Source organism: Coregonus lavaretus (assembly GCF_964263955.1).
Source record: "Coregonus lavaretus genome assembly, chromosome: 37".
NCBI classification, from domain to species: domain Eukaryota; kingdom Metazoa; phylum Chordata; class Actinopteri; order Salmoniformes; family Salmonidae; genus Coregonus; species Coregonus lavaretus.
The window spans coordinates 26325952-26347094 of NC_140024.1; the positions used below are offsets into that span (position 1 = coordinate 26325952).

Consider the following 21143-nt stretch of genomic DNA (forward strand, 5'->3'; position numbering starts at 1 on the left):
CACTGTTACACATATGACGTTAAACATGATTTGTGGTCCTCTGTGGCTCAGTTGCTAGCCGAGGTCGTGGGTTCAACTCCCGCAGGGATCCCATACACATACGAAACATGGATACACTCACTGTACTGTAATGTTCTGTACTGTAAGTCACTTTGGATAAAGTGTCTTCTAAGTGGCAAACAAGCATAGTGTTGGCTCCAGTCCTGAGTTCCAGTTCCACAGGGAAAGGGTTTTCCAGGCAGCTAGCGACAATGTGAAAGTCATTAGTGATTGTGAGTGTTTCCTGTTGCTGCTCTGTTCTACTCTGTCTGCCAAGCTCCCGACCAGGGGTATATTTTTATCACACTCAGGCCAGGAACAATAACTGTCTCCTGTCTGTATTTAGCCTCTAATATACAGTTAGCCTACTATTTACAGTATGAAGGGTACTTTACTCCATTATGTACAGTGTTTGGTTCCAACCTAGCACTAAAAAGTCTGATTCTACTAATTGCATACTCAAGAGATAATTAGTAGAATCTATAATCTACAGTTTGAAGGGTACTGTACTTTAGCCAGTGTGGTCCAGGGTGTGCAGGGTGTGGTTCCAACCCAGCACTAAAAAATGTGATTCTAATATGATACTAATGACCTAATCATCAAGACGTTTATTTGCTGAATCATGCGTTTGGGTGCAGAGCTGGAACAAAAGCCTACACACTGTCTAGTGCTCCAGGACCAGAGTTGGTTGTCACTACCTTGGCCATTACCTTCACCAAGCTCTCTCTCCAGCCTCTAGCCTCAGTCTTAGCCAAGCTCTCTCTCCAGCCTCTAGCCTCAGTCTTAGCCAAGCTCTCTCTCCAGCCTCTAGCCTCAGTCTTAGCCAAGCTCTCTGTCCAGCCTCTAGCCTCAGTCTTAGCCAAGCTCTCTGTCCAGCCTCTAGCCTTAGTCTTAGCCAAGCTCCCTCTAGCCTCAGTCTTAGCCAAGCTCTCTCTCCAGCCTCTAGCCTCAGTCTTAGCCAAGCTCTCTCTCCAGCCTCTAGCCTCAGTCTTAGCCAAGCTCTCTGTCCAGCCTCTAGCCTCAGTCTTAGCCAAGCTCTCTCTCCAGCCTCTAGCCTCAGTCTTAGCCAAGCTCTCTGTCCAGCCTCTAGCCTCAGTCTTAGCCAAACTCTCTCTCCAGCCTCTAGCCTCAGTCTTAGCCAAGCTCTCTGTCCAGCCTCTAGCCTCAGTCTTAGCCAAGCTCTCTCTCCAGCCTCTAGCCTCAGTCTTAGCCAAGCTCTCTGTCCAGCCTCTAGCCTCAGTCTTAGCCAAGCTCTCTCTCCAGCCTCTAGCCTCAGTCTTAGCCAAGCTCTCTGTCCAGCCTCTAGCCTCAGTCTTAGCCAAGCTCTCTGTCCAGCCTCTAGCCTCAGTCTTAGCCAAGCTCTCTTTCCAGCCTCTAGCCTCAGTCTTAGCCAAGCTCTCTGTCCAGCCTCTAGCCTCAGTCTTAGCCAAGCTCTCTGTCCAGCCTCTAGCCTCAGTCTTAGCCAAACTATGCAGAGAGACACCTACAACTCAGGGAAGACACACTCCCCAGTGCCTGATAACATTTCCCTCCAAGTGCAAGAAATACACACACCTTTTGTACCATGATTATGTTTACAGAATAACCCCTGCCCTCCTCTTTCACTACTCCACCAAACAACTGTTGATAGACCAAATGCATAACCAACTCTTAATTCCTCTCCCTCCCCTCCTTTATACCTCACTCTTTCCCTCCTTTATACCTCACTCTTTCCCTCCTTTATACCTCACTCTTTCCCTCCTTTATACCTCACTCTTTCCCTCCTTTATACCTCACTCTTTCCCTCCTTTATACCTCACTCTTTCCCTCCTTTATCCCTCTCCCTCCCCTCCTTTATACCTCACTCTTTCCCTCCTTTATTCCTCTCCCTCCCCTCCTTTATACCTCACTCTTTCCCTCCTTTATACCTCACTCTTTCCCTCCTTTATACCTCACCCTTTCCCTCCTTTATACCTCACTCTTTCCCTCCTTTATACCTCACTCTTTCCCTCCTTTCCACCACTCAGAGGAGGAGATTAACAACATGAAGAGTGAACTGGAGAAGTACGGAATCCAGATGCCCGCCTTCAGCAAGATTGGCGGCATCCTGGCCAATGAGCTGTCAGTGGATGAGGCTGCATGTAAGCACCTATCAGATATCACAGAGGGGCGGGACTAAGGGTCCGTTTGGTTGAGTGGCAGGACTTTGGTTGATTTCAACACCTCTTTATAACAAATTCAAAATGGTGTAATATTATGTAACTTCTCTTTCCTTTTAAATCTATTCATGGAAATATTACACACATTTCTGGTAATTGGTTAACTCCCCTCCTCCTCCCCTCTTCTCCTCCTCCCCTCTCCTCCTATCTCCCCTCCCCTCTCCTCCTCTCCCCTCTCCTCCAGTGCATGCGGCAGTGATAGCCATCAATGAGGCCATAGACCAGGGGGTTCCCGAGGGCACTATGGCTGCCATGCAGAACCCCAACGCCATGCTGCTTCAGATGAACACCTGCTCTGCCCAGCACTACCAGGACATGCTGCACAGCGCCAAGGCTGAGAAGGTGGCCAACTCACGCAAACGGGTATGAGAGCTTGCTCGAAATACTGGAATAGAGAATGCCAGTAGCAGGGTTGGGGATTCCATTTCATTTCTGTCCATTCAGGAAGTAAACCGAAAGTCAAATTCCAATTGTTCTCACTAATTCAGTTTACTTTCTGAATTGACTGAATTGAATTGAAATCAACCCCAATCTTGGCTGCTGTAGTAATAGTGTTTTCTTTGAAAAGTGTATTTGGGTTTCTCCAGCTGTATAGTTCCTGTAAAGCAATGACCCTCAATCCTTCTCCTGGCGAGCTGGACTACAGTAGTGTTTTGGCCCCAGCTAAGTGACAGCACACCAGATTTTAAATAATCAACTGAGGGTCAACGCCCTGAACCTGCAATACATTGTTTCTCCTTGAGCAGCCTTGAGGATCACTGGTTTAAATGTACAATGTTGAAGTCACAAATCCATGCATCTATGTGCAACAGAAAACTAAAATGTGTGTATCTTATAGAGCAAGTTCAGGTGGTACCTCCCAGTTTCGGAGTGTTTTGATCCGTTTCATGCCTATTGAACACTACCATGATGTTGCTGCTGCTGTTGCCCTGTCCCTCCTACTGTAGCTGGGGGAGAACTCAGACGCAGAGAGAGACGTCTATGAAGAGCTCCTCACACAGGCTGAGATCCAGGGCAACGTCAACAAGGTCAACTGTGAGTAACACACACACCCACTTTATGTGATGAATCCACATGAGAATGTAGACATGCCTTTTTAAATGTTTATTGAGTTTGTAGTCAACAGTCTCAAAATGTCAGATCTTACTTCCCTGTGCTGTTCATTTTTCGATTCACTGAAGTGAGTGAGTTTTGCCTCGAGCTGATCTGAGGTCAGTTTTAAAACTGATCCTAGATTTGTACCTAGAGGAAACTCCACCCCAGAGTGTTCTAATAGGTTTTTCTAACACTATCCTCCCTCATCAGTGACCAGTTCCCTGAGTGCAGCTGAGCAGGCCCTGCTGAGTAGTGATGAAGACAGGTTGTACGAGGCACTCCGCTCCCAGGCTTTGGGCCTACACGGCCTGCAGGCCCAGAACAAGGGCTGGTACCTCAAACAGCTGATGGCTGCCCGCGAGGACAAAGAACAGGTACAGTAGGTGGAATTATTCCTGATTCATCCCACGTTGGGAAATCGGGAATACCATTGCTTACATCAGGGTTGTGTTCATTAGGGCATGCGACAGACATTTGACAACGTTTTGAAACAGAAAATGTGTTTGTTATTGGACAAGGTGTTTCAGTCTGTTTTCTTCCTTTTGGTGCTTAATGAACACAACCCTGGTTGCCTTTCCCTCCTGATTTTCTATGTGATGTTAAGTCGCTCTGGATAAGAGCGTCTGCTAAATGACTAAAATGTAAATGTAATGTTGATCACCTCCCCCATATCTTAGATGTGAGCTTGTTCACAGATTTACACTGTTGAAAATAACACTGAATATTCCACAACCCTGTTTTGAGTAGTTCCTCTTTCTTTGTCTTTCCCAGAATTCTCCAGGGGAGGCGCTGACGAAAGATGAGTTGCAGACTGGAGTAGATGCAGCCAATGGGATTGCAGCAGGCTACCAGAAAAGTAAGCAGCAGTCACTGCTCGTTCTGGGGTGTATTGTCCCCTTGGTACAGATCTAGGATCAGCTTCCCTCCCCCAATCCTAAACTTAAAGGGCCAATGCAGCTGCTTTTTATCTCAAAATCAAATCATTTTTGGGTAACAATTAAGTGCCTTACTGTTTTCAATTAAAATAGTCAAAAAGAAACAAAAATAGCTTCTAACAAAAATAGCTTCTAAGCAAAGAGCCATTTCTCAAGCAAGAATTGAGACTGTCTGGGAGTGGTCTGAGTGGGGAGGGGAAAACTAGCTGTTATTGGCAGAGAAGTTTGGAACTCTCTTTCTTATTTGTCTATTAACTAATTTAGCGCCTGGTGATGTCACCAGACAGGCCAAGACTCCATCCCACCAACCAAAACAAGCTGAAATTTCAGGCAGTCTTTTCAAACAGCTCTTACACTAAAATGACATTATCATAATTTTCACAGTATTATTCCAAATTCATATATATACAGCGGGGAGAACAAGTATTTGATACACTGACGATTTTGCAGGTTTTCCTACTTACAAAGCATGTAGAGGTCTGTAATTTTTATCATAGGTACACTTTAACTGTGAGAGATGGAATCTAAAATCCAGAAAATCACATTGTATGATTTTTAAGTAATTAATTTGCATTTTATTGCATGACATAAGTATTTAATACATCAGATAAGCAGAACTTAATATTTGGTACAGAAACCTTTGTTTGCAATTACAGAGATCATACGTTTCCTGTAGGTCTTGACCAGGTTTGCACACACTGCAGCAGGGATTTTGGCCCACTCCTCCATACAGACCTTCTCCAGATCCTTCAGGTTTTGGGGCTGTCGCTGGGCAATACGGACTTTCAGCTCCCTCCAAAGATTTTCTATTGGGTTCAGGTCTGGAGACTGGCTAGGCCACTCCAGGACCTTGAGATGCTTCTTACGGAGCCACTCCTTAGTTGCCCTGGCTGTGTGTTTCGGGTCGTTGTCATGCTGGAAGACCCAGCCACGACCCATCTTCAATGCTCTTACTGAGGGAAGGAGGTTGTTGGCCAAGATCTCGCAATACATGGCCACATCCATCCTCCCCTCAATACGGTGCAGTCGTCCTGTCCCCTTTGCAGAAAAGCATCCCCAAAGAATGATGTTTCCACCTCCATGCTTCACGGTTGGGATGGTGTTCTTGGGGTTGTACTCATCCTTCTTCTTCCTCCAAACACGGCGAGTGGAGTTTAGACCAAAAAGCTCTATTTTTGTCTCATCAGACCACATGACCTTCTCCCATTCCTCCTCTGGATCATCCAGATGGTCATTTGCAAACTTCAGACGGGCCTGGACATGCGCTGGCTTGAGCAGGGGGACCTTGCGTGCGCTGCAGGATTTTAATCCATGACGGCGTAGTGTGTTAGTAATGGTTTTCTTTGAGACTGTGGTCCCAGCTCTCTTCAGGTCATTGACCAGGTCCTGCCGTGTAGTTCTGGGCTGATCCCTCACCTTCCTCATGATCATTGATGCCCCACGAGGTGAGATCTTGCATGGAGCCCCAGACCGAGGGTGATTGACCGTCATCTTGAACTTCTTCCATTTTCTAATAATTGCGCCAACAGTTGTTGCCTTCTCACCAAGCTGCTTGCCTATTGTCCTGTAGCCCATCCCAGCCTTGTGCAGGTCTACAATTTTATCCCTGATGTCCTTACACAGCTCTCTGGTCTTGGCCATTGTGGAGAGGTTGGAGTCTGTTTGATTGAGTGTGTGGACAGGTGTCTTTTATACAGGTAACGAGTTCAAACAGGTGCAGTTAATACAGGTAATGAGTGGAGAACAGGAGGGCTTCTTAAAGAAAAACTAACAGGTCTGTGAGAGCCGGAATTCTTAATGGTTGGTAGGTGATCAAATACTTATGTTATGCAATAAAATGCAAATTAATTACTTAAAAATCATACAATGTGATTTTCTGGATTTTTGTTTTATATTCCGTCTCTCACAGTTGAAGTGTACCTATGATAAAAACTACATTCCTCTACATGCTTTGTAAGTAGGAAAACCTGCAAAATCGGCAGTGTATCAAATACTTGTTCTCCCCACTGTATATATACACAAAAAAATCAAATATTTAACCATGTGACACCACATCAGTCACTGGCTTCATCAATAAGTGCATCGATGATGTCGTCCCCACAGTGACCGTACGTACATACCCCAACCAGAAGCCATGGATTACAGGAAACATCCGCACTGAGCTAAAGGGTAGAGCTGCCGCTTTCAAGGAACGGGACTCTAACCCGGACGCTTATAAGAAATCCCGCTATGACCTCCGACGAACCATCAAACAGGCAAAGAGTCAATACAGGTCTAAGATTGAATCATACTACACTGGCTCTGACGCTCGTCGGATGTGGCAGGGCTTGAAAACTATTACAGACTACAAAGGGAAGCACAGCCGCGAGCTGCCCAGTGACACAAGCCTACCAGACGAGCTAAACCACTTCTATGCTCGCTTCGAGGCAAGCAACACTGAAGCATGCATGAGAGCACCAGCTGTTCCGGACGACTATGTGATCACGCTCTCCGTAGCCGATGTGAGTAAGACTTTTAAGCAGGTCAACATTCACAAGGCCGCAGGGCCAGACGGATTACCAGGACGTGTACTCCGAGCATGTGCTGACCAACTGGCAAGTGTCTTCACTGACATTTTCAACATGTCCCTGACTGAGTCTGTAATACCAACATGTTTCAAGCAGACCACCATAGTCCCCGTGCCCAAGAACTCTAAGATAACCTGCCTAAATGACTACCGACCCGTAGCACTGACGTCTGTAGCCATGAAGTGCTTTGAAAGACTGGTCATGGCTCACATCAACAGCATAATCCCAGAAACCCTAGACCCACTCCAATTTGCATACCGCCCCAACAGATCCACAGATGATGCAATCTCTATCGCACTCCACACTGCCCTTTCCCACCTGGACAAGAGGAACACCTACGTGAGAATGCTATTCATTGACTACAGCTCAGCATTCAACACCATAGTGCCCTCTAAGCTCATCACTAAGCTAAGGATCCTGGGACTAAACACCTCCCTCTGCAACTGGATCCTGGACTTCCTGACGGGCCGCCCCCAGGTGGTAAGGGTAGGTAACAACACATCTGCCACACTGATCCTCAACACGGGGGCCCCTCAGGGGTGCGTGCTCAGTCCCCTCCTGTACTCTCTGTTCACCCATGACTGCATGGCCAGGCACGACTCCAACACCATCATTAAGTTTGCCGACGACACAACAGTGGTAGGCCTGATCACCGACAACGATGAGACAGCCTATAGGGAGGAGGTCAGAGATCTGGCCGTGTGGTGCCAGGACAACAACCTCTCCCTCAACGTGACCAAGACAAAGGAGATGATTGTGGACTACAGGAAAAAAAAGAGGACTGAGCACGCCCCCATTCTCATCGACGGGGCTGTAGTGGAACAGGTTGAGAGCTTCAAGTTCCTTGGTGTCCACATCACCAACGAACTATCATGGTCCAAACACACCAAGACAGTCGTGAAGAGGGCACGACAAAGCCTATTCCCCCTCAGGAGACTAAAAAGATTTGGCATGGGTCCTCAGATCCTCAAAAAATTCTACAGCTGCACCATCGAGAGCATCCTGACTGGTTGCATCACCGCCTGGTATGGCAACTGCTTGGCCTCTGACCGCAAGGCACTACAGAGGGTAGTGCGTACGGCCCAGTACATCACTGGGGCAAAGCTCCCTGCCATCCAGGACCTCTATACCAGGCGGTGTCAGAGGAAGGCCCTCAAAATTGTCAAAGACTCCAGCCACCCTAGTCATAGACTGTTCTCTCTGCTACCGCACGGCAAGCGGTACCGGAGTGCCAAGTCTAGGTCCAAAAGACTTCTCAACAGCTTCTACCCCCAAGCCATAAGACTCCTGAACAGCTAATCATGGCTACACGGACTATTTGCACTGCCCCCCCACCCCATCCTTTTTACGCTGCTGCTACTCTGTTAAGTATTTATGCATAGTCACTTTAACTCTACCCACATGTACATATTACCTCAACTACCTCAACTAGCCGGTGCCCCCGCACATTGACTCTGCAACGGTACCCCCCTGTATATATAGCCTCCCTACTGTCACTTTATTTTACTGTATATATAGCCTCCCTACTGTCACTTTATTTTACTGTATATATAGCCTCCCTACTGTCACTTTATTTTACTTCTGCTCTTTTTTTCTCAACACTTTTTTGTTGTTGTTGTTTTATTCTTACTTTTTTTGTTTAAAATAAATGCACTGTTGGTTAAGGGCTGTAAGTAAGCATTTCACTGCAATGTCTGCACCTGTTGTATTCGGCGCATGTGACCAATACAATTTTATTTGATTTGATTTGATTAGTGGGGAAACTGACCCAAGATCAGCGTCTAGGGGCAACTACCCTACTCTTCACTCAATACCAACTGGTGTTGACGTTATCCTCACCATGACATGGCCTGCATTAGAACACTGCAGTTTACCCTTTAGTTACCCACATCACTGGCTGTTTTATGTTCCTGTGCTGATTGCAGTATGCTTATCACATGTCCTTTCCACATGGTTTTTAACAGACTGGCATTCAGGCTACTTTGTGTTCCGTTTGTGGTTTTGACCCTTTGTCTCTCTCTGTGCTGTGTATTTTAACAGAAGGTTTCGTTTTGATTGTTGAAATATTAGCTTATTTTTCACTTGACAACTGCCGCAAGGATTGGGTTACAGTTCCCCTCCACCTCTCTTCCCCTACACAGAACCACTTGCTGATTCAATCTGTTTCCACTAGTATTGCTACAGAACATGCTCCAAAAATACTTGTCACCCTGTATCTCTCTGTGTCTAGTGTGTTAGTCCTCCTGTCTCTGTGTTGTGTATATAATAATGTTTCTCACCCTATTTCTCTGTGTATACAGTGGCTTGCGAAAGTATTCACCCCCCTTGGCATTTTTTCTATTTTGTTGCCTTATAACCTGGAATTAAAATTGATTTTGGGGGGTTTGTATCATTTGATTTACACAACATGCCTACCACTTTGAAGATGCAAAATATTTTTTATTGTGAAACAAACAAGAAATAAGACAAAAAAAAAATAGAACTGTACACCAGCGTGCATAACTACTCACCCCCCCAAAGTCAATACTTTGTAGAGCCACCTTTTGCAGCAATTACAGCTGCAAGTCTCTCAGTGGTCCTCTGTAGCTCAGCTGGTAGAGCACGGCGCTTGAAACGCCAATGTAGTGGGTTCGATCCCCGGGACCACCCATACACAAAAATGTATGCACGCATGACTGTAAGTCGCTTTGGATAAAAGCGTCTGCTAAATGGCTATTATTATTATTATTATTATTATTATTATTATTATTATTATTATTATTATTATTATTATTATTATATTATTATGTCTCTATAAGCTTGGCACATCTAGCCACTGGGATTTTTGTCCATTCTTCAAGGTAAAACTGCTCCAGCTCCTTCAAGTTGGATGGGTTCCACTGGTGTACAGCAATCTTTAAGTCATTCTACAGATTCTGGGCTTTGACTAGGCCATTTCCCCTTAAACCACTCAAGTGTTGCTTTAGCAGTATGCTTAGGGTCATTGTCCTGCTGGAAGGTGAACCTCCGTCCCAGTCTCAAATCTCTGGAAGACTGAAACGGGTTTCCCTCAAGAAGTTCCCTGTATTTAGCGCCATCCATCATTCCTTCAATTCTGACCAGTTTCCCTGTCCCTGCTGATGAAAAACATGGTGTTCTCAGGGTGATGAGAGGTGTTGGGTTTGCGCCAGACATAGCGTTTTCCTTGATGGCCAAAAAGCTCAATTTTAGTCTCATCTGACCAGAGTACCTTCTTCCATATGTTTGGGGAGTCTCCCACATGCCTTTTGGCGAACACCAAACGTGTTTGCTTATTTCTTTCTTGAAGCAATGGCTTTTTTCTGGCCACTCTTCCGTATAGCCCAGCTCTGTGGAGTGTACGGCTTAAAGTGGTCCTATGGACAGATACTCCAATCTCCGCTGTGGAGCTTTGCAGCTCTCTTCAGGGTTATCTTTGGTCTCTTTGTTGCCTCTCTGATTAATGCCCTCCTTGCCTGGTCCGTGAGTTTTGGTGGGCGGCCCTCTCTTGGCAGGTTTGTTGTGTTGCCATATTCTTTCAATTTTTTTATAATGGATTTAATGGTGCACAGTGGGATGTTCAAAGTTTCTGATATTTTTTTATAACCCAACCCTGATCTGTACTTCTCCACAACTTTGTCCCTGACCTGTTTGGAGAGCTCCTTGGTCTTCATTGTGCCGCTTGCTTGGTGGTTCCCCTTGCTTAGTGGTGTTGCAGACTCTGGGGCCTTTCTGAACAGGTGTGTGTGTATATATACTGAGATCATGTGACAGATCATGTGACACTTAGATTGCACACAGGTGGACTTTATTTAACTATTTATGTGACTTCTGAAGGTAATTGGTTGCACCAGATCTTATTTAGTGGCTTCATAGCAAAGGGGGTGAATACATGTGCACGCACCTCTTTTCCGTTATTTTTGTATATTTTGTTATTTCACTTCTCCAATTTGGACTATATTGTGTATGTCCATTACATGAAATCCCCCAAAAAATCCATTCAATTACAAATTGTAATGCAACAAAATAGGAAAAACGCCAAGGGGGATGAATACTTTTGCAAGGCACTAATCATCATAATCATGTTTCTCACCCTGTCTCTCTGTGGATATAATCATGTTTCTCACTCTGTCTCTCTGTGTATATAATCATGTTTCTCTGATGTGTATATAATCATGTTTCTCACCCTGTCTCTCTGTGTATATAATCATGTTTCTCTGATGTGTATATAATGTTTTCCACCCTGTCTCTCTGTGTATATAATCATGTTTCTCTGATGTGTATATAATCCTGTTTTCCACCCTGTCTCTCTGTGTATATAATACTGTTTTCCACCCTGTCTCTCTGTGTATATAATACTGTTTTCCACCCTGTCTCTCTGTGTATATAGTGTTGCAGGCGGTGGAGAGGATCAACACAGCCATCAGAGCAGGTGTGCCCGAGAACACGGCGGCAGAGCTGATGAACCCTGATGCACAGCTGCCCGAGGTCTACCCCAGCGCTGCCGACCTCTACCAGAGAGAACTGACCAGCCTGCAGCAGCAGAGCCCAGAGGTAAGCGTATACACACGCGCATGCGCGCAGAGACGCACACAGACGCGCACACTCACCATCTCAATCGATGTGAGCCACAGATGGACATTGTCAGGCATTACAAGTGTATTTATGATTGTACATATTACCAAACTTATTGACAATACATCTATAAATAAATGTTTAAAAATACATATTGGTTAGCTAAACTGTCTGTAATCCACAGGGTTCAACATGGTTGGGCATTAGAAGTCAACTGTATTGATGACTGTTATTGCTAATAAGTACAATATATTGATAAATGTATCATCAAACAGAGGTATTGATTAGTTGAACGTTCTGGTTGTGTTCCCCAAGGGTTCTCTGTCCCACCCGGAGCTACTGGTTGCCGTGGAGATGTTGTCGTCGGTGGTGTTGATAAATAGGGCGTTGGACGTGGGCGACCGGAATTCCATGTGGAGACAACTGGCCAGCGCCGTTACTGGACTCAGTAACGTAGAGGACGAATACGCACAGAGGTACGCACAGAGACGGACACAGACACACACTTGTCTGTCACTAGTTGTGTAGATCCTGCTGTGTGCGTTTGAAGAAATCTTTAGGCCTCAATCCCAAATTGTGAAAGACTGGCACCATCTACAGCAGGGTTCTTCAATTCCGGTCCTGGAGGGCCGAAACACTTCTGTTTTTTATTTCTACCTGGTAGTTAATTTCACTCACCTGGTGTCCCAGGTCTGAATTAGCCCCTGATTAGAAGGAGAGGATGAAAAACAGAGGTGTTTCGGCCCTCCAGGACCGGAATTGAAGGACCCTGATCTACAGTAACCTCAGAGATATTAAAGTATAAATGATGTATTAACATGTGTTTTCTACCCATCTAACCAGGTCATGTAAATGCCTTTCGTGTTTTTGTTGTTGCAGATGACAACTACATTTACGTTGTAGTAAACATGTACGTCTGTAATCCACAGTAATTCATTTTCTGGCACTCAATAAATGTCCCGGTTTAATATTGTCTATTCAGTTGACTGGTTAGTCCATAACTATGAGGTTTAATATTGTCTATTCAGTTGACTGGTTAGTCCATAACTATGAGGTTTAATATTGTCTATTCAGTAAACTGGTTAGTCCATAACTATGAGGTTTAATATTGTCTATTCAGTTGACTGGTTAGTCCATAACTATGAGGTTTAATATTGTCTATTCAGTTGACTGGTTAGTCCATAACTATGAGGTTTAATATTGTCTATTCAGTTGACTGGTTAGTCCATAACTATGAGGTTTAATATTGTCTATTCAGTTGACTGGTTAGTCCATAACTATGAGGTTTAATATTGTCTATTCAGTTGACTGGTTAGTCCATAACTATGAGGTTTAATATTGTCTATTCAGTTGACTGGTTAGTCCATAACTATGAGGTTTAATATTGTCTATTCAGTTGACTGGTTAGTCCATAACTATGAGGTTCGTTATAATTAGAAGAAATTAGATGGTGACAATAATTCACATGAATTTAGGATCAGCACTCATTAACCCTGGTGTTGGTGTCTCAGGTATATGGATGAATTGATGCGGCTGAAGGCAGTGGCCAGGGAGGAAGGCAGTGACTATCTGACCTGGAACGACATCCAGGCCTGTGTTGACCAGGTCAACTTGACCATACAGGAGGAGCACGAACGTGAGTGGACCACATACACTTGCATGCACACGTACACACACACACACACGCACACACACACACACACACACACACACACACACACACACACACACACACACACACACACACACACACACACAGGAAGACACATGCACATACTTATCAGAATGCACACACACACACACAGCAGAACTCCACTTCCAAGACTTGTAACCTTCAAATAGATCTAGAAGAGAAGGAGACCAATGTGATCATGCGTCACTCTGCCTCATTTATTTGGCTTTTCAAGATCACTTCTCTTTCTGATCTCTTATCATTAACTTGATCTACAGTATTGAACGCTAAACCTCCGTGTTCCTCAACATGTTTGATCTACAGTATTGAACGCTAAACCTCAGTGTTCCTCAACATGTTTGATCTACAGTATTGAACGCTAAATCTCAGTGTTCCTCAACATGTTTGATCTACAGTATTGAACACTAAACCTCCGTGTTCCTCAACATGTTTGATCTACAGTATTGAACACTAAACCTCAGTGTTCCTCAACATGTTTGATCTACAGTATTGAACGCTAAACCTCAGTGTTCCTCAACATGTTTGAGAGTCTGAGACATTCCCATAGAGATATACATGAGAGCTCATCTCCTATCTTTATAATGCCCTCTAGTGTGACATGGGCAGTGCCGTGAAAGCACTCGATGGTGCTGCCCATGCTAAAACAGGCTTTGGGCCAAGTGCACCCTGTATCCAACTCTATGGACATTCCTCATCAGTCTGAGTTAAAGAAGAGAACATAAGGTGATGTCATAAGATATGTGTAGTTTAAAAAGATAGCATTACATTGTCAAAAATAGATCTCTTCCACTAATAGATGGACAATGCTAACATATGGGTTTTAAAGTTACCAGATTGTCTCTTCTACCTTCCCATATCTATGTCTTCAGGCTTATCCTTGTGATGTATTGTATGCCCTTGTGCTTGTGCTCATAAATGCTTCAAATGATTTGTCCTTTGCGGACAATAAAGATGTTGTCTTAATCGTGTGTGTGTGTCTAGGTATCGTGGCCATCGGTCAGATCAACGAAGCTCTGGATGGGGGAGACCCACAGAACACCCTAGAAGCCCTCCTGCACTCTGCAGCCAAGCTAACAGACGTAGACCCCTCCATCGCCCAGCACTACTATGACAAACTGCTTGAGGCCCGCAGGGAGAAGGCACATGTAAGGACCAATTTATGTATAAACACACACACACACAATGGGTGTGTTTTGGTACAGAACTGCTTGACTGGGTGTGTTTTGGCACAGAGCTGCTTGACTCATGTCACACCTTACACACACTTTACGTTACGCACAAACACATATTACACACTCTCCTTTCTGCTTTTACTGGGACGGTGTCTTTCTCACCTCTCATTGCATTGTAATGAACTGGACCAGTCACCTGGGTGTAGGTGTTAGACTTTCCTCCACTTTCTCCTTCTTTATAGGCTTGTTGTCTCTCTTGTTTCGGAGCATTACTGACTGATGGGAGTTTGTCTGGTTTCGGAGCATTACTGACTGATGGGAGTTTGTCTGGTTTCGGAGCATTACTGACTGATGGGAGTTTGTCTTGTTTCGGAGTATTACTGACTGATGGGAGTTTGTCTGGTTTCGGAGCATTACTGACTGATGGGAGTTTGTCTTGTTTCGGAGTATTACTGACTGATGGGAGTTTGTCTTGTTTCGGAGCATTAATGACTGATGGGAGTTTGTCTGGTTTCGGAGCATTAATGACTGATGGGAGTTTGTCTTGTTTCGGAGCATTAATGACTGATGGGAGTTTGTCTGGTTTCGGAGCATTAATGACTGATGGGAGTTTGTCTGGTTTCGGAGCATTAATGACTGATGGGAGTTTGTCTGGTTTCGGAGCATTAATGACTGATGGGAGTTTGTCTGGTTTCGGAGCATTAATGACTGATGGGAGTTTGAGCATCAGTGTTGGATGCCCTTGAATTACATTTACATTTTAGTCATTTAGCAGACGCTCTTATCCAGAGCGACTTACATGAGCAATTAGGGTTAAGTGCCTTGCTCAAGGGCACATCAACAGATTTTTCACCTAGTCGGCTCGGGGATTAGAACCAGCGACCTTTCGGTTACTGGCACAACGCTCTTAACCACTAAGCTACCTGCCGCCCACACTAGCATAGAGCTAGCCCTGCAGATAATGTTTTCATCTGATAGATGTTTTGACCTACAATTACAGAAAATGGAGAAGGTTTGATGAAAAAACACACTTGACCCAACTATTTACATATTATATGCAAAGTAGAAGCAGATAATTTGGTACTGTAGATATTTTCAACTGACAGACACTGTTTACAATTGAGTAGAGATGCAGTTTCTCGTCAAAGCATCTGTTTGCTTGGTGATGAATAGGTCCCGAGGTCAGCAGGGGTGTGTTCGAGTGCACAATGCTGTGTTGGGATTATGCAAACACACGAGGCACTGTATGCAAATATAGCTAATTTACAGTTACTTCACAGGTGTTTTTTCAATAGGTTGTTGAGTGTATCTCTAAGGCAGACCTTCAAATATAGTGCTTAACCTATGTTTAAACTTATGCTTAATAAGTATGGTCTATACAAATTGGCTACATTGGTGTCAGAAGTGGGATGGGGCTACCTTAAGGTCTACAGGCTTCGTACTATAAGTAAAAATGTATCTATGTGTAAGTTTCTTTCAATATAAGCGTCTGCTAAACAACCATAATATTATTATGGTCATGCGTAAATATTATTTTTAGTCAGTGTATAAATATTATTTTTGAGTGGTGTTTTCTAGGCTGATGTCCTGAGGGACAGTGGACTGACTCCATGTGATTCAGCCCTATCATCCCCACATGACTCCCACTAACCCCCTCAGTGATGTCATGGTGTGATCATGCTTTCTGCTCCCCCGGCTGGTCCTGCTACCCCCCACTCACTTCCTGTCTGTGTCTCGCACCCATTCTTTTCTTTCATTTTCATTCTCTCTTTTTTTGACTATCTGTCTCTCCTTCCCTCTGTCTATTTCTTTTCCGTCTCTTTATCCCTCTCTCTTTCCCTCTCCTTTACTCTTCTCTCGTCTCGCTCGCTCTCTCTTTCTTTCTCTCTTCCTTCTTTCAACCTAACAACAAAAGGACTGGCTAAAATAGCCTAGGCCTTTATGTACAGTAGTCAAACTGTATAGCCCAATTCAAAGCCAAATGGGCTGACAGAGACTACGTCAGTCTTGTTACTGGGAAGTAGATAACAAGCCATAAACTCATCAGACCTCACACACACACACACACACACACACACACACACACACTGTCTCTGAGTCATTTAACTGTGTTATCTTGCCTGGGTGGGGTGATGAGTGTCGTTGTTCTTGTACATGCATGTCTATGTAACGGTCCCATATAATGTCACCGCTCCAGTCCCATATTTGGTTGTTTCCTGTTTGCTGGTGAAACAGAAAGGTTAAGGAGACTGTAGGAGATGCAGGTGGGGTGAAAGGGGTAAGGGCCATGGTTTACCACAAACACAAGTGCAGAGGATGTGAACTGCTGTGGGGAAGACTGTAGATTTAGAACACAGAAACAGAACCACACAGAGAAGTCACATATTAGGAAAGTGATGTAGTTGTTATTGGGCCGAAGCTTTAGTTTAGCTCAGTGAGCTGCACTTTCCACAGAAACTGGCTTGTCCTCGTTTTTAACCAGAATGACTCGTCAGTGCTTAAACTTAAGGCCAGAAGCATTAAATAGAAAGTGTCCCACAGTGTATCTATTTCTCTCGCACTCACAGTTTTTCCTGTTTTATAAGTTGGCCTATAGATAGAAAAGTAAATGTGTCTTATCAATGTTAGATGATAGACTAGCTTGGCCTCCGCCCTCGTACTCTCAAAGCCAGGGAACGGGAGAATGTTATAATTGTCAACAATCGGCCAGTCACATCTCGAGCGCTCTCGTCGTGGCAATGTGGGAATGTGACTCTCATTTGTTTGCCAAGCCCTTTTTTTTCCAAATCACGCTTTTAGGGAACGAGAGAGGGAAGGAAGGAGAGAGAGGGAGGAGGGGCGTGGTAGGGGGCAGTAAAGAAAGCAAGCCATTTCACTGCCGATCTTTTTCACAGGCATAGGAAATAACAAGCCAGGACTACTCTGTCTGCTTCCTTAAAAGGGCACGAAGCCCAACACTACATCAGAAGGGGACTTTTCACAGTAGACTCATTTAGTTGGTAGTTGGTTTAACCTGGGCCCTCTGGGGCTCTGGTGGCCTCAATCCATGGGTCTGATAGCTGAGGTGAGGATTCTCCTTTGTGGTGGGTTCGTGTTAGACAAGACAGACAGACGTACACTGAGTGTACAAAACATTAAGGACACCTGCTCTTTCCATGACATAGACTGACCAGGTGAATCCAGGTGAAAGCTGTGATCCCTTATTGATGTCACTTGTAAATCCACTTTAATCAGTGTAGATGAAGGGGAGGAGACAGGTTAAAGAAGGATATTTGAGACAATTGAGACATGGATTGTGTATGTGTGCCAGTCAGAAGGTGATTGGGCAAGACAAAATATTTAAGTGCCTTTGAATGGGGTATGGTAGTAGGTGCCAGGCGTACCGATGTGTGTCAAGAACTGCAACGCTGCTGGGATTTCACTCTCAACAGTTTCCTTTTGTGTATCAAGAATGGTCCACCACCCAAAGGACATCCAGGCATCTTGACACAACCGTGAGAAGCATTGGAGTCAACATGGGCCAGCATCCCTGTGGAACGCTTTCGAGCCCATGCCCTGACGAATTGAGGCTGTTCTGAGGGCAAAAGGAGGGGGGTGCAACTCAATATTAGGAAGGTGTTCCTAATGTTTGGTGTACACACACCACACACACACACACCACACACCACACACACAGGGGTAGGGGTCAAATATGTCAAACATCTTCATTGTCTCCAAAGGATCAAATCCATGACTGAAAGTCGTCCTCTAGGAGTGACTCCACTGCGGTGCATTCAGAATTGGATGACTCAGTCAGACACACGGCACAGACACAGGAAGTTGTTAGAAAAAGGAAGTTCCGGCTGGATTTCAAAGGCCTGATGCGGCTCATGTGCTCCACAGCTGCAGGTGGAGGGGGTTGGTTGGGCATGGGGATAGTAGCAGATGGGAAGGAATGGGAGCTGTTGAAGGAGAATGAACACAGGGGGATATTCAGTATGGTGAAACTTTCAGATCGTATCTGGCTGTATCTGTTCTATTCTGTTCTATAACATCACGCCCTCCTGAACAGGCCCCAGGTTAATACATGGAATATGATTTCAGATCGTAGACCTAGATCTATACTTTTGTGCAATGATTCACTAGTGAATTCTTAAGCCTTTTGGTGGACCATAGAGCAATAGGTTTGAGATCTACTTTTGTAGACACAACTAGGTTTCTAGTGTGTGACTATAGGGCCCTGTTCATTAGAGCACGCCGCAGCAAAACGTTTGTAACGGAAAAAGGAAACAAGTGTTTCTTATTGGACATGTTCAGAGAGTGTGTCCCTGTTTCACTCCACGTCGTGCCTTCTGAACACGGCCCAGATTTCTTTCTCAGACGCTGATGTTTCATCAGGGAGTGTTTTTATATGATGCCAGACACCCATGTACAGCCTGTGATATCTTTCTGTGCCAGTCTTGTGGTCTGAGGGTTCAGCTTGACTGCTTGACTGGCCAAAGTAAACACGGTGGGAGGACAAGCCTGGGGCTCCGTAATAGTCCAACTTCATCGCTCACGTCATCATTAAAGCATGCACGGCTCTGTGTGTGTGTGTCCATGGGGTGCATGTGCACTCGCTGTGTTGTGATGTTTTTATGTTACTTATGTATATATTCACGAGCTGCTTTGTGACCACTGACTCCACTCTGATGATATCAGTCAACAGCCTGGAATAGAGGAGTTCCTCTATAGAAAGACATTATAGAAGGGCATGTAGGGACTAGACTGCATTAGTGAGGCAATGATGGGAGGGTTCACTGGCTAAGAACAACACCCTATCGGCTTACACTTCCTCTATTCTGATCAGGGGTCTGTTCATTAGGGCACACAACGAAAAACATTTAAAAAACCTATTGTAATGGGTAAAAATTAAATGAGCATTTCAGTCCCTCCCTGTTTCAGTCCGTTTTCTTCCGTTTGGTGCCTAATGAATACGACCCAGCAGTTGTGTGTTTGTCAGGAGTCCTGATTTAATAAGATACGTCCTTCTAATCCCATCCCCTCCTCTCTGGCACCACACCCTTTCTGTATCGCTTACCTGCCACAAGCTGCAAGGATCATTTCCAAACAAATATGATTTAGCACTAACCCCTTATTTACTGTCAATAAAGCTATTCTGCTACTGACGGATTGAGAGCCAGTGCTTGCCTTAGGTACAGCTCTAGGATCCGCTTCCCCACTCCAATCCTAACATTAACCATTTGTGGGGAAAATACAAAACTGACCCAAGATCAGCGTCTATGGGCAACTTCACCCTGGATTGTTGCTTGCCACTACCTGCCTGCCTGGCTTGCACAAGGAATCTCACCTACCCTGAGTTTTGGTATCAGTCTCCCCCAGCCCCCCTCCCCTGAAACACGGCAGGAGGAGGGAGGGGCAGGTAGGTGGGGGAGGCACAAAGATGGGCCTGTCCTGTTGGCCTATTAGCGTCTAGCCCTGCTCACTCCGGAAACCAGCACAGCTAGCAGAGAGAGAGAGAGAGAGAGAGAGGGAGAGAGGGAGAGAGGGAGAGAGAGAGAGAGAGAGAGAGAGAGAGAGAGAGAGAGAGAGAGAGAGAGAGAGAGAGAGAGAGAGAGAGAGAGAGAGAGAGAGAGAGAGAGAGAGAGAGAGAGAGAGAGAGAGAGAGAGAGAGAGAGAGAGAGAGAGAGAGAGAGAGAGAGAGAGAGAGAGAGAGAGAGAGAGAGAGAGAGAGAGAGAGAGAGAGAGAGAGAGAGAGAGAGAGAGAGAGAGAGAGAGAGAGAGAGAGAGAGAGAGAGAGAGAGAGGAGAGAGAAGAGAGAGAGAGAGAGAGAGAGAGAGAGAGAGAGAGAGAGAGGAGAGAGAGAGAGAGAGAGAGAGAGAGAGAGAGAGAGGAGAGCTGTCTGTAGCTCTGTGTTACTGTATACTTAAAACACAGATACTTGAGAAAGTGTTTTGAACTGTCATGTCATGGTTTCAGTAAGCTAATGTGCTAATCCAATTGACTTGTGTTATGTGGGTCAAGAATGTACACAGGGAGGGAATGCTGTTGTAGGAAGGTGGGACTGATATAGGAGGGTATTGGATACTTCTGCAACTTGGATATCAGACTAAAGATGTAGTGTCTCACTGCCTTCTGTAGGCCTTTGCAATAAGCAGGTGTTCATTATTGACTCTTCTATTCTCCATCTCCTGAGATTGGATTGGATTTCTGTTGATATAAGTGGAATGACCAATGACCCGTACTTTCATATGGAATTCTGTTCTAAGTTGTGTGGGCGTGACACCCTGTACTAGTCTATAGAGTTGCCTTTCCTGTGGTCTCATGCCATTGTGGTTGGATGCAAATTAGACCCAAGTACTTTCATTCAGCAGGAGGATATCGCCCCCCAGTGGTCATTCAGTAGAATGGCAGTAAATATGCTGCAGACCCGGTGGGTGTTGTTTTTCACGTGAGAGTGACCAAGTGTGTGAGACTGACCGCTTCTGTGTGTGGTCTTCTTCCAGGAGACCCAGGACCCCTCCGCTGTGCTCTGGTTGGATGAGATCCAGGACGCCATACTGACGGCCAATAAGGATACCCAGGAGGCCTTGCAGTGTAAGAATAGTACACACCCTAGCTGTCCCACAACCACAGTTTGGGAAATGGGATAAAATGCTGCCTTTTTCTCAGGGTTCCAAGCAGACCTGGGTTCACATAGTATCACTTGTTTTCTTTCAAATACATTTTATTGACTGCCTGAAGTGCCAGATGGGCAGGCTTTGCACATTTGGGACTATTCCATTGGTTCCATCGTGCCAGGCAATCTCAATCAAACACAGCTAAGGTATTTGAAAGAACACATACTATTTGAACACAGGTTTGGTTCCAAGCTATTTCTTGTAAGGAGAGCA

General features: G+C 45.0%; 1 protein-coding gene across 1 annotated transcript in view; it reads left to right on the plus strand.

Moving 5' to 3' along the window:
• Positions 1-21143, plus strand: part of iqgap1 (IQ motif containing GTPase activating protein 1) — a 75355-nt gene that overhangs the window by 31326 nt on the left and 22886 nt on the right. Inside the window, exons 7-16 of the mRNA XM_084154302.1 lie at positions 2046-2159; positions 2422-2600; positions 3185-3272; positions 3543-3706; positions 4104-4188; positions 11222-11385; positions 11722-11882; positions 12918-13042; positions 14081-14244; positions 20757-20847. Of these exons, the coding sequence (XP_084010428.1) occupies positions 2046-2159; positions 2422-2600; positions 3185-3272; positions 3543-3706; positions 4104-4188; positions 11222-11385; positions 11722-11882; positions 12918-13042; positions 14081-14244; positions 20757-20847 (1335 nt within the window). The remainder of the gene's footprint in view (positions 1-2045; positions 2160-2421; positions 2601-3184; positions 3273-3542; positions 3707-4103; positions 4189-11221; positions 11386-11721; positions 11883-12917; positions 13043-14080; positions 14245-20756; positions 20848-21143) is intronic.